This window comes from Erinaceus europaeus, chromosome 13 (assembly GCF_950295315.1).
Source record: "Erinaceus europaeus chromosome 13, mEriEur2.1, whole genome shotgun sequence".
NCBI classification, from domain to species: Eukaryota; Metazoa; Chordata; class Mammalia; order Eulipotyphla; family Erinaceidae; genus Erinaceus; species Erinaceus europaeus.
The window spans coordinates 36,278,929-36,291,203 of NC_080174.1; the positions used below are offsets into that span (position 1 = coordinate 36,278,929).

Below are 12,275 nucleotides of genomic sequence, written 5' to 3' on the forward strand. Positions count from 1 at the left end.
GCTTGACTGTCTACACAGCACTGTCTGTTGTTCGGGAGGTGGGGACTAGATGCATGTGCATATTTTCATTGTGAAAGTCATCCAGCTGGGGTGGTAGCAGTAGCCCCCATTCTATCACAGGATGAGCAAGTCTGCCATTAGCTTACAGATGGAACCAGCCTCCTGAGATCCACAGGGGAGGAAACACAATAGCACTCTGCATATGAACCACACCTCTTTGCAAAGTGCTTTCAGAGATGGTGTTTCCTTTGAACTTGGCCACAGCCTAGGATGACAGGAAGGCTGAGTCCTGTTAGAAAGGCCTTGCTGGGGGGAGAGGGTTGAGTGGCAGCACAGCAGGTTAAGCGCACGTGGTGCAAAGTGCAAGGACCAGCTTAAGGATCCCAGTTACCTTAGACTGTCACACAGGCTGCCCTGGCTCCTGTAAAGGCATAAGTTTGTTTCTAGGCATAGGAACCAAGCAAAAACTACTCCCAGAGTGGTCCTGCCACATTTTCTTCTGAAAGAACTCAGTGTGGCCGTGAGGCTAATGTCAATTTCCAGTACCACCTGATTACACATGCTCTGTGTATTCTCTGGGCCACCAGGCAGGCTGCTGATTTTCCAAGAGATCTCATGTACATAATGAGGAGTCCAACACTAAACTGAGACTGGGAATCAGGAGCCCTGGTTTCAAGTCCAAACTCTGCCATATTTACTTTGTGTCCCTGGCCATTTCACTCACATCCCTGGCAAAAGGATGATTATTACCTAAGGCACATACACTTTACAGATGACTACAAAAAATTTTGCTTTATAAATTACTCTTACTTTCAGACAAAGAACTGAATTAACATAAAGTTGCACAGTTTGGCTCACTGAAAAACAATGCTCAAAATTCCAGATTGGCTGAATTTTCTACAACCTTGTTACTAAAAGGGTCTCAATTGCCTTGAAACATCATTAGAACTAGTTTTTGCTAGGGATGTGAGTGAGGTGGTTAAGGATACACAGGGAATAGGGCAGAGTAGGACTTGAACCCATGGTTCCTAATTCTGTCTCAGTTCAGTGTTAAGACTCCTCTTTATGTATACAAGCACTCACAGAGTATATATATCCTTTTTTTTTTTTTTTAAGGATAGAGAGAGGGAGACAGAGAAGCAGACAGTATATGAAAGAGACCACATAAGCTTTCTTCAATGTGGTGGAGGCCAGGCTTGAACCTGGGTCATGCACATGGTAAAACAGTACAACTATCCAAGTTAATTATTTCACTGACCTGAACTTCTCATTTATAAAATGGGGGTGTTAACATCTAGAACTAAAGAGTGTTTTGAGAATCAGATAAAGTAATACACATATAGCACTAACCAGGCCTCTGTCTAATCCACCTCTGGTATCTTTGTCAAGTTACAAAAAGGATTTTTGCCTCCAGGTAGATTTAACCTTGAATCAGGGTAGGGAGCTTAGTTAACAGAGCATGGGTTGAACTTCAGTCCCAGCTTGTCCCTGTGGCCAAACTCCAAACTCTCTCTGCAGTGAACAACCTGTGCAATCATTAAAAAATAAAAATTGGAGGTCAGACAGTAGCATAGTGGGTTAAGCGTACATGGCACAAAGCGTAAGGATCCCAGTTCGAGCCCCTGGCTCCCCACCTACATGGAGGTCGCTTCACAAGCAGTGAAGTAGGTCTGCAGGTGTCTATCTTTCCCTCCCCCCTCTGTCTTCCCCTCCTCTCTCCATTTCTCTCTATCCTATCTGGCAATGACATCAATAACAACAGTAATAACCACTACAACAATAAAAACAACAAGGGCAACAAAAAGGAAAATAAATAAAATATTTAAAAAAAAACAAAAAAATAATAAAATAAAAATTTTTGAAGCCAGATTACATATGTATCTGGTACATTGAAACCACTATTATTACTCTGACCTTGTCACGTACTGCCTTTGAGAGGGTTTGGGGAAGTAACTTAACCTCACCTGTGAGAGTACCTTTCTTATAGAGTAATTGAGGATGAAGTGAATGCACAAGTGGCAATACTGCCTAGCCCAGAGTGAGTGTTCAATAAGTGGCAGCCCTTGTGGCTGTTACTCCTGGGGAAAAGGATCTCTGCATGCTCCCAGCCCAGCTCCTCCTTCCTCCTTCATATTAGCTGGAGAGACAGGGCCCACTCGAGATGGCACTACCTGATTTTTTATCTTTTTAAGTAGCCTCCATTTCCATGTGGAAGACCTAAAAACCTAAACAATTATACTTACAGCGATCATTTCATGTCGTGAAATCAGAGCCCGCTACGTCTCACATCAACTTTTCATTCCTCATCACCTGATAGTCTTTTCCCGTTGGTGGGCATTTTAAAGATAAGTGATTTATTTCAGGTGAGACATCAAATAATGGCAGAGCTAGGATATAGCCTATGTGGCTCCAGACCCTACCTTTTTTACCACCCCTCCTCTCTTCCCTTAGTCTACTTAGGCAAAACACAGGAAAAGTTCTAAAATGCTCTCTTGTCTTTTTATTTTTACAGTTCTGCTAATAGAACCACCAGCCAGAATTTCATTTCGGTGAGGAAGAACAAAGAGAAAGCACCAAGCCATCATAACTAAAGAAAAGAAATAAAAGCTAAAATAAAGAAAAATGCTGAACTTTGAATGGAATAGTCTAGGGATCAGAAGGAGAATCATTTTGAAAATTGATATTAGTAATGATGATTGGCTCATAGGAGGAGCCTAACTGGGGATGCAGTGCTAAAAGCCTGTGTTCACAATCCTCTTCTAGGAACTCAGAGACTTCAGAGCACATGACTGAGATGTCACATTTCTAGTCATGGGCTGGAAGACCTTTGCTTTGAGTTTTTTTCCTTTCATACCTGAACCTCTCAGCCTCCTCTGAATTGAAAAATATCTAATTGATACCTCATCCCACCCCAGTGACACATGTAGAAGAGTTGTCATATGGCTTAGCATAGGCAGATTTAATAATTCCCATACCATGTAGAAAGATTTCTTCCTTATTCTTCATCTCTTCTCAAACTTTGTTGTTCCGTGTTCATAGATGACTTTGTTTTATTTTCAAAAAGTGTTTGAAGATGGATGTTTTGTTTTGTTTTATTTTAAGATTCATTTAATTACATCCATGAGAAAGGGAGGCAAGACACAAAGAGAAGTCAGAGCACCACTCTGGTGCATGTGGCACAGGGATCAAATCTGGAATCTCAGGCATGCAAGTCCTATGCTCTACCAGCTGAGCCATTTCCCCAGTACCTTTGAGGAATCTAGACCTCTAGGCAGAGAACGGGTCACCTTGAGCTCAGGCTTTCTGAGTGAAGAACACAGCAGTAGCTCAAGTACCATAGCCCTATGAAGTCCTGAACCTCAAAACCTTCCTGGAACCCTTTCCAGGAACTCAGTGGATTCCTCATAGTTCCACCTGTCGCCCAAGTTTTAGAGAAAGTCTGAAAAGCACAAGGAATCTTGAGGTTCTTCTCCTGTGATGACAACTAGGTTTGTAAGCTCATAGCTACTCTAGGAAAACTGTAAGCTTCTGAAAAAGCCTCGGGAGCAGGCCTAGTGGGCCTTTCCTGGGACTTGGTCTCCAACTACATTTGGCCTGCTGGCAGCTCCAGGTTGAGCCTCTCAGATTCTGTTTCCTAAAATGGCTGAAGAATGAACTCCTAGGAGTTTGGGAAAGTCAGTTAACCTCTCTGAGTCATTTCATCACCTATAAAAATGAAGTAGTACTATTGCCTCATAAGTGATTGTTCAGAGGCCACTGGGTTTCTATCTGCCTTTATTCACATTTCGGGAAACTGTTGGAGGAAACTCCAGCCCAAGTTCATATGCCCTGGGCATCATCTACTGTACAGATGTCCCTCAGGCTAGTGCCAGTTCCCACGAGAGTTGGGACATTCTCGGAGTGTCTGTTCCGCCATGTTGTCCCCTCAGGCTAGTGCCAGTTCCTGCGAGAGTTAATACGAAGTGCCCTTCCCAACCAATCCTGTCCCGGCTCGTCACTCCCGGTTTTTGCCCTGTAAATCCCTTCTTCTTCCGCCCCTCTCTCTCTTGCCCGCTTTTCACTTTGGTGATTAGATGCAGGGAAAGTTGCTGCACGAGGTGGCCATTTTGGGCCACATGGCCCAAACCACTGCGCTCTCACCCAACTCTGAGGTACCCGCGAAAATAAAGAATTGTGTTCCCTCTCCACTCCAGATCTCCTCTCTCTCTCTCCTCTGCATCGCAGCATGACATATGGCACCCGATGTGGGACCTAACCCGCCCATCCCCCAGATAAGTAAACTTGGCTATCCATCCGCCATGGGTTGCCTTTCTACTTATGAAGAGGTTTCCCAAAGCTTCTACTCTTTCTTCATGAGACAGTTTCTCTGTTTCTGGAACATTTTGCTCTGGGCCACACTTTGGTTCCCTGACCGGGAACTTTGGTTCCTTATGACCATGATCCTAGAGCTTGGGAGATGCGTGGAGATTTCTCCTGGGACTTTCTGGACTCCTTCTCCCATGTTTCTCGAGGAGAAGGACTACATTTTGCTCCGAGCCACACTTTGATTCCTTATGACTATGATCGTAGAGCTTGGAATATGCATGAAGATTTCCCCTGGGGCTTTCTGGACTTCCTCTTCCATGTTTCCCGTGGAGAAGGACTACTCTAACTTGAAGAGCATTCTCCAGTACCCTGGCAGTCACCAAGAATGGAGACATGTGGTTAGTTCTACCCTCCTGATTCAATTCTTTCTTCGATGGGAAGATGTTTTTAAAAATGGGTATCTGCAGCAATTCCGCAGGAACAGTCAAAACCATCCTAGCTGCAATTTTGATGCTCTTTTTGGACTAGGACGCCCTCCAGGGACTCATGATGCTACATGGTGAGATCTGGATAATCTGGTTCAAGGTGAAAGAAGCAAAAACTGCCTACCACTTTTCTCTCGATTCCCCCCTCAGTGTTCTCTCTGAATATCTTAAGTTTGCTGTCTGCTTTCAGTTGCATTTCGTAAGAAAGTGATTTGAATGACTGAATTTTTGTATGACCCATTTTGCTGTGAGTATTCTGAAATTTAATTGACTTTAAAAAAAAAATGCTGGATGCAGCCATGATTTCTAGAGACATCCAGAAACAGTCCAAAAAATTTGTTTTTTTCTCTTTTGATTTTTTATGTCTTAGAAACATTTAATCCTGAAAACTGTATGAGTATGGGTGGGGTAGATAAAGCAATGGTTATGCTAATGATTCTCATGCCTGAGGCTTCTAACCATGGTTCTTCTGTTTACCTTTCCACATTTTATTGAGTTTAAACTGTTTAAACAACCTTAAAGTCATGCTAGAAAGGACTTCCAATTATAGTGGAGTTATCAATTATAGTAAACTTCTAATCTGCTACAAGTTTTGCTTCACAAGTAAGTGAATTACAGCTGTCAAGTCTGCACATGAAAAAGCATCTGCTCAAATGAAATCCCCGGAAATCCATTTGGACCCCTGTTCTCTGACATCGCCCGCAAGATGGCAGGACTACAACGCACCCCCCCAAACCAATGATGTGACCTGGCACAACCTGAAGAAACAGATTCACAGACTCCAAAGCTCACTCTCTACAGAAAAGCAAAATTCTGGTGGCTGATCTTCCCCATCAAAGCAGACGTGCATCATTTCACCCCCTGGCATTTCTTCTGTGGTCATCTGCTTTGGACTGACACTTCTATTGGACTTACTGGTACACCTCTTGGACACTTTACACAACTTTACAGCAGTTTCCCTTTATGCTGCTGGGTTTCTCAAAGACAGCAGTCCATGGACTTTGCAGCCAGCAGCCTTGGGGACTCTATAGGCCACGGCCCCTCACCTGCAGGCTCTGTCCCCAGAGGTAGGAAACCCCCCCTCCCTACTAGGTCCTTCCCACAGAGGCAGGAAATGCCCTTTGAGGCATGAAACGCCCCCAGAGGCAACAGATGCCCCTCAGAGGCAAGAAACGCCCTTTCACCTGCTAGGCACTGCCCTTTGATGCAGGAAATGCCCCTTCAGGCCTCCCCTTGGCATCACACTGGTTCTTGCTGCTCTCTTACTTGTTCCTCCATGTCTTGTGCCAGTTCTTTTGAAAATGCCTGTATGATATAGGTTTCTGTTCACCCCACACTCCTGATACTATGGCCATTAGTTAAAAAGAAAGGGGGAAATATTGGTATGCTTCTAAATTCTGCTTCTAAGACCCCATCTGTTGCATTGCTTGATGTTGTAGTCTATTTACATAATCATTGTTTTCACTGGTTTAATCCCTACTGGTTTGCACGCTATTTTCCTTCTCCCCACCCCCTATCCTATGTACTTCCTCTTCCTGACACTTCCACCTCAGAAGATATAAAAGACAGGGCTTTCTAATGAAGAGAGATTAGAAGAGATTAGATTGTTGAACTGCATCCCCACTCGTCAATAAAGATGAACTATGTCCCAGCTCAGCCATGAGTCCCTGGTCATCTCTCTCCCGTCCGCAAACATAGTCAGGAAAATAGTGCCCGGAACTGGGACTGGCAATCATCCACTCTGGAGTTGGTTATCAACTTTCTCTTTCCACCTGCCAAGTGTCTTCTCCTGTGGAGGAAGCCTGCTGATGTACAGACATGTGCCACCATCTTCAGCTTTTAAACAGTCAGATTTGGAGTCAGTCCTTTGAAAGGGTAGGGAATTTTCTCAAAGAAGTCATTAACACACACTGGTCATAAATGAAAGGAGTAGGATCAAGCTCCCGGTCTTCTACTTCTGTTATTGTGCTCTGTGTTAAGACATCCAGACCCATATAAAATGCTCAGCACTTGCCTTCCAGGAATTCCTGGTTTGACAGGGAGAGTTCCACATCAGCAGGATGTGACAAATGCCATATCAGAAGTATGAATACACACAGGTGTGAGGTGATGTTGCTTAGAGACCTGGGTGTTCCATAAGCTTTGATATGGGTAGGAAGTCCCTGAAGATTGTGGAAAATGCATATTCTGATTTTTTGGTTCTGGAATGGGGCCTGAAAGATCTATTTTTGTTTACCACCGATGCTTCACTGCTCTGAGATTACTCTGCTAGGTAGAAATAGAGTGACAGAGGGAGAGCTGAAAAGATGCCACAGCACCAATGCTTCTCCAAGTGGGCTGGGAACTGAGCTCAAACCTGTGTCACACGCCTGGCAAAGCAGGTGCACTATCAAGTGAGTTGTCTAGTCAGACTAAGATTTTTCTTTACTTTTTTTTTTTAATGTTTTATTTATTTATTTGATAGAGACAGAAATCAAGAGAGAAGGGAAAGATAGAAAGGGAAAGAGAAAGAGGCACCTGCAGTACTGCTTTGTTGTTTGCAAATCTTTCCCCCTATAGGTGGGTATGGGACCTTGAATATGGCTCATTACCACTGTAACGTGCACTCAACCTGGTGTGCCACCACTCAGCCCCCTCTTTTCTCTTTCATTTTAGATTTATTTCTTAATATTAATGGGGTAGGAAGGTTGAGAGAAAGAACCAGAGCATCACTCTGACATATGCAGTGTTGTGGATCAGGACCTCACACTTTCAAGTCCGACACTTTTATCTACTGCACCATCTCTTGGATTACAAGACTTTTCTAAGTCAGCATTGCTGAACCACAGACCACACTTTCAGTAATAAATGTTTAGATATCCCAATTTCTTCTCTGTACAACCCTCCACCTAAATATCTACAGCAAAACAAAATAGCAACCATTATCAACATACAACATCAATGTTAGTTTTAGGTTTTTAAAGGCAGTAGCCTGGGGCAACTTTCAGTAGCCACTATCTAAATAGCCACTGTGCTCTCTGTATCAGAGAAACATATAGCATAGTGTCGGGCTGAGCTTCACTGATGGGAGACAGACGACCCAGGACTCACGGCTGGGTTGTACGCAGTATCTCTTTATTCATGCAGGACACAGCGCAATCTATACCAAGCTAGACTAAACTAACAACTAACTAAAACGAACAATGTTGTCTTTATATATACTTCCTAAGTAGGGTGTGAACAGGATGTGATGCAGAGAGGGTGGAGAGAAAAGTGACTGGTGAAAATCAGGGTGTGAAAAGGAGAGGATCAGGGTGTGACAAGGAGAGGGGGTGGAGCAGGTGAGAATTCTACCACTAAACCACCAATGCCCTGGAGGGAAGGTGGTGCTTTATGTAAATGTAAAAGTGATTTATGTAAATAGACGGCAGTGGTTATGTAAATAGAATGCAGTGTTAAGCAGGGGGGATTTAAACCAAATGAAACAGAAGGGGTTTTTAAAAGCATACCAACAGTATAGGGGTAAATATAATACAAAACTGAATCTCCACCCTCAATAACCTTACTGTTTACAAATGAAAAGCAAAGGAATGGGGGCTGGGCAGTAGTGCAGTGGGTTAAGCGTACATGACACCAAGCCCAAGGACGGGTGTAAGGATCTGGTTCAAGCCCCCAGCTCCCCACCTGCAGGGGGGTCACTTCAAAAGCAGTGAAGCAGGTCTGCAGGTGTCTTTCTTTCCTCCTCTCTGTCTTCCCCTCCTCTGTCAATGTCTGGTACTAAACAGAACTGAGTAAATACAGGCAATGGCTCTGGCCCTCTCTGATGCCTGTTCTTCTTCTTCTAGCATTTGCCCTTCTTCCATAGCCAGTCAACAGCGTCAGGTTGAGCCTGATGTAAAGTTTCGAGACCTCCTTTGAATCTGGAGAGGTGGCAGTCGTTGACTATGTGGGTCATAGTCTGTCTGTAGCCACAGGGGAAGTTCGGGTCGTCTCTGATGCCTGTAAGTAGACCAGACAATCCAAATGAGGACAGGGAGGTAGTAGATGGCATCCTTTGTGTGTATGAGGTCCTAGGTTCAATAACTGACACTACATCAAATGTCAAAGGGCTCACTCACCCTCTTAGTAAAAGCAAACACTTAGTTTAGAAATATGAACTAAGTTTGTTATATATTACAATGTACTTGTTTACATTTTGGGAAATGTTGATTCTTGCTGAAGAAAACCAACTGAAATGCACAAAGAGCTTGCATATCTTCCTTTGTTGTCCTCCTTCTGAGTCAGCCTACTCTTCCCACCCTAGGTCCAGGCTGCCTCACTATCTGCAAGGGGCAGGGAGACATTAGAGCTGTCCCTGCTCTGCTTCCTCCCTTGCCACCCCACACCCACACTCTTCCCTCTAGCTGTCCCCAATCCTGGCCATTCTGGACTAGCTCTGTCCTTTCATGCCTACATGACTTTGCACATGCTGTTCTTCAAAACTGGAATGCTCTTCCTCCCCTTTCCCCCCACCTCCCAAACTCCTACAGCCTCTTCAAGGCAGCTCAGATGCCACCTCTTCTATGAAGCCTCCTTTCCTGTCTCCCAGCTCTGAGTCTACCTCTTCTGTGGTACTTAACAGAAACTATGGTGCGTGGACTGCAATGACTGCCAATATGTCTCTGTGTCCCCAACTCCTTATGCTGTGATGAGCTTTTATCCCTGTTCCTAGCAGGGGTGAAGAGAAGCCTGGTCCACTTCAATTTTCTAATGCTCCCAGTATATTTGAAAGTGAAGAAATGACAAAACAACACCATAAATATGGAGGCTTATTTTTAAACATTTAGTAAGTTAATGCTATTTATATAAAAACATAACAAAATTGTGCTGCTAATAAGAAAATTATAGGATTTATTGAAATATGACAATTTATAGTGAGGCCAGTAAAGTCTGCTACTTGGATAGTACACTGCTTTGCTATGTGTTCAGCACAGTAAAAGATATTTCTATACTTCAGTCTCTTCACACTCTCTCTTTCTTTGCCTTGCTACCTATTTGTATCTAAAATAAAACAATAAATTTATACTTATATTATTATCATTATTATATAATATTATCGTTTTTAATCTTTATCTATAAAAAGGAAACACTGACAAAGACCATAGGATAAGAGGGGTACAACTCCACACAATTCCTACAACCAGAACTCCGTATCCCATCCCCTCCTGATAGCCTTCCTATTCTTTATCCCTCTGCGAGTATGAACCCAGGGTCATTATGGGGTACAGAAGGTGGAAGGTCTGGTTTCTGTAATTGCTTCCCCATTGAACATGGGTGTTGGCAGGTTGATCCATACTCCCAGCCTGTCTCTCTTGTTCCCTACTGGGGCAGGGTTCTGGGGAAGCGGAGCTCCAGGACACATTGGTGGGGTTGTCTGCCCAGGGAAGTCCAGTTGGCATCATGTTAACATCTGGAACCTGGTGGTTGAAAAAAAGAGTTAAAATATAGAGCCAAAAAAATTGTTGACTAATCTTGGCTGGGAAAGTTCCTATGAAGAGTTGGGGGTCTCCGTTTTATATTATCATTATTATTTATAGTGTTCTACTGGCACAGTGGTCTGTTAACAAAAAACAAGTTTTAGGATATAAAGATGGCCTTTTATCACATTGGTCAGTGACTACTACCTGCTGTATACCTCCAGAAGTAATGTCAATGCCTAAGTAGAACACCCTGGCCAAGTGTGTCCCTGACCTCTTCCCCCAGTGATAGGCTGCATTGTTGCCTTCGCACATAGTAGATGCTCATTGCTTGCTAAAAGATGAGAATACAACTTCCCAAGTTGGTTACTGAAAAAAACCACACACAATAAGTATTCCTAAGAAACAATGGGGCAGGAAGCCACCTACTCTTCCAGTGACCCCAACCCTCATAGAGTCCAGCAACAGGAAACCTCTCACCCACTGCCTTTCCTCCCCACTTGTCTCTCACTATCACCCCCCCACCACCACCATGGATGCCAAATACAGTCTTGCTTCCATCCTACTGTCAAGTCTCTTTTCTCCACCCTCTGGAGGGTCCCAGGTGAAGAAACAGAAAAGCACAAACATAAAGAGGCAAGCAGCCAAGGTAGGCTTGGAGAGTTGTACTGCCCCCAGGCAAGCCTGAAGAATAAAAGAAACAGCCAGAGGACAAAGGAAGACTCAAAGCACAAGAGTAAGAGGGAGAAAAGGCCTAGGAAAGTTCTGTCAAAGAAGGAATAAAAAGGACACCAGGTGAGGTTGAGAGGCTCTGGAGCTCACCTCACCTTATACCAAGTTAAGAACCTTTAAGTCTGAGAAGATGCCCCACCTCTAGATCTCAGAAGTTCCCTGAGCCTCAGGCCTTAACTTGTTGGGTTCCTGGCAGCCCCAAATACCTCTGTTCTGCTGGACTCAATTCACATGAACCCACCAAACTGGCCCAACTTCAGTTCCCTCTAGATTTACAACAGAAACACTATGTAAGGACAGGTCACCAAAAGACCATCTAGGGTATTAAGCCATTCTGATTCCCCCTATTTTCTTTCTTGGTCCCATGAGATCGTCTACATGAATGATTCCAGTGCATACAACACTAAAAAATAATAATAATAATTAATTTCAAGGAGAGACAGAGAGAGAGAGGACACCACAGCACTGCTCCACTGTTCACAGAGTTCCCCCTTGGTGATGTGCATAGTACTCTTATATGCCAGCATCTCTAACCTATATGCTCAAGCATGGGTAACCTGGGAGCTCTACTGGGTTAGCTATCTCTTAGCTAACCAGATGTTCCGAGCCAGTGAAAATAGTCACTATCTTCTTGGAAGTTTCCCCTATCATCAAAGATGGTAGTGAAAATAACAGCTGTCATCTTAGTGTGCATTCTATGTGAAGTGCTTTAAATCATTTCACTTAGTGCTTACCACCACCCAAAGAGAAATTACTGGAGAAATTACTTTCTACAGCATTCAGAACCTGCATTCCAAACCAACTCTTTTGAACTTTGATACCCACACTCTGTCCACTTAGGACACTGCTTCCTGGGGCCCTTCTACAATTCCTTTTTTTTTTTTAAATTTTATTTATTTATTCCCTTTTGTTGCCCTTGTTTTATTGCTGTAGTTATTATTGTTGTCATCGTTGTTGGATAGGACAGAGAGAAATGGAGAGAGGAGGGGAAGACAGAGAGGAGGAGAGAAAGATAGACACCTGCAGTCCTGCTTCACCGCCTGTGAAGCGACTCCCCTGCAGGTGGAGAACCGGGGTTCGAACTGGGATCCTTATGCCGGTCCTTGTGCTTTACGCCACCTGCGCTTAACCCGCTGTGCTACAGCCCGACTCACCCCCTTTTTTTTTTTTTTTAGTGGTGCCCATGTCAGTTTTAAATGGGTTGGTAATTAAATTGATGGTAATAAAGAATTCCTGGCATCACGGCTAGGGGTGAGATGAGTGGAAGTCTGTTTCATGGCTGAGTATGGTCCCAGTTCTCTTCAGATACTGTAGTAAT

The 12,275-nt window shown here is 43.8% G+C and overlaps 1 protein-coding gene across 1 annotated transcript in view; it reads left to right on the forward strand.

The window, feature by feature from the left end:
- Positions 1–3,078, forward strand: part of TCEA3 (transcription elongation factor A3) — a 62,966-nt gene extending 59,888 nt beyond the window's left edge. Inside the window, exon 11 of the mRNA XM_060205515.1 lies at positions 2,513–3,078. Coding sequence (XP_060061498.1) covers positions 2,513–2,521 — 9 coding nt within the window. The 3' untranslated portion in view covers positions 2,522–3,078. The remainder of the gene's footprint in view (positions 1–2,512) is intronic.
- Positions 3,079–12,275: the final 9,197 nt, after the last annotated feature.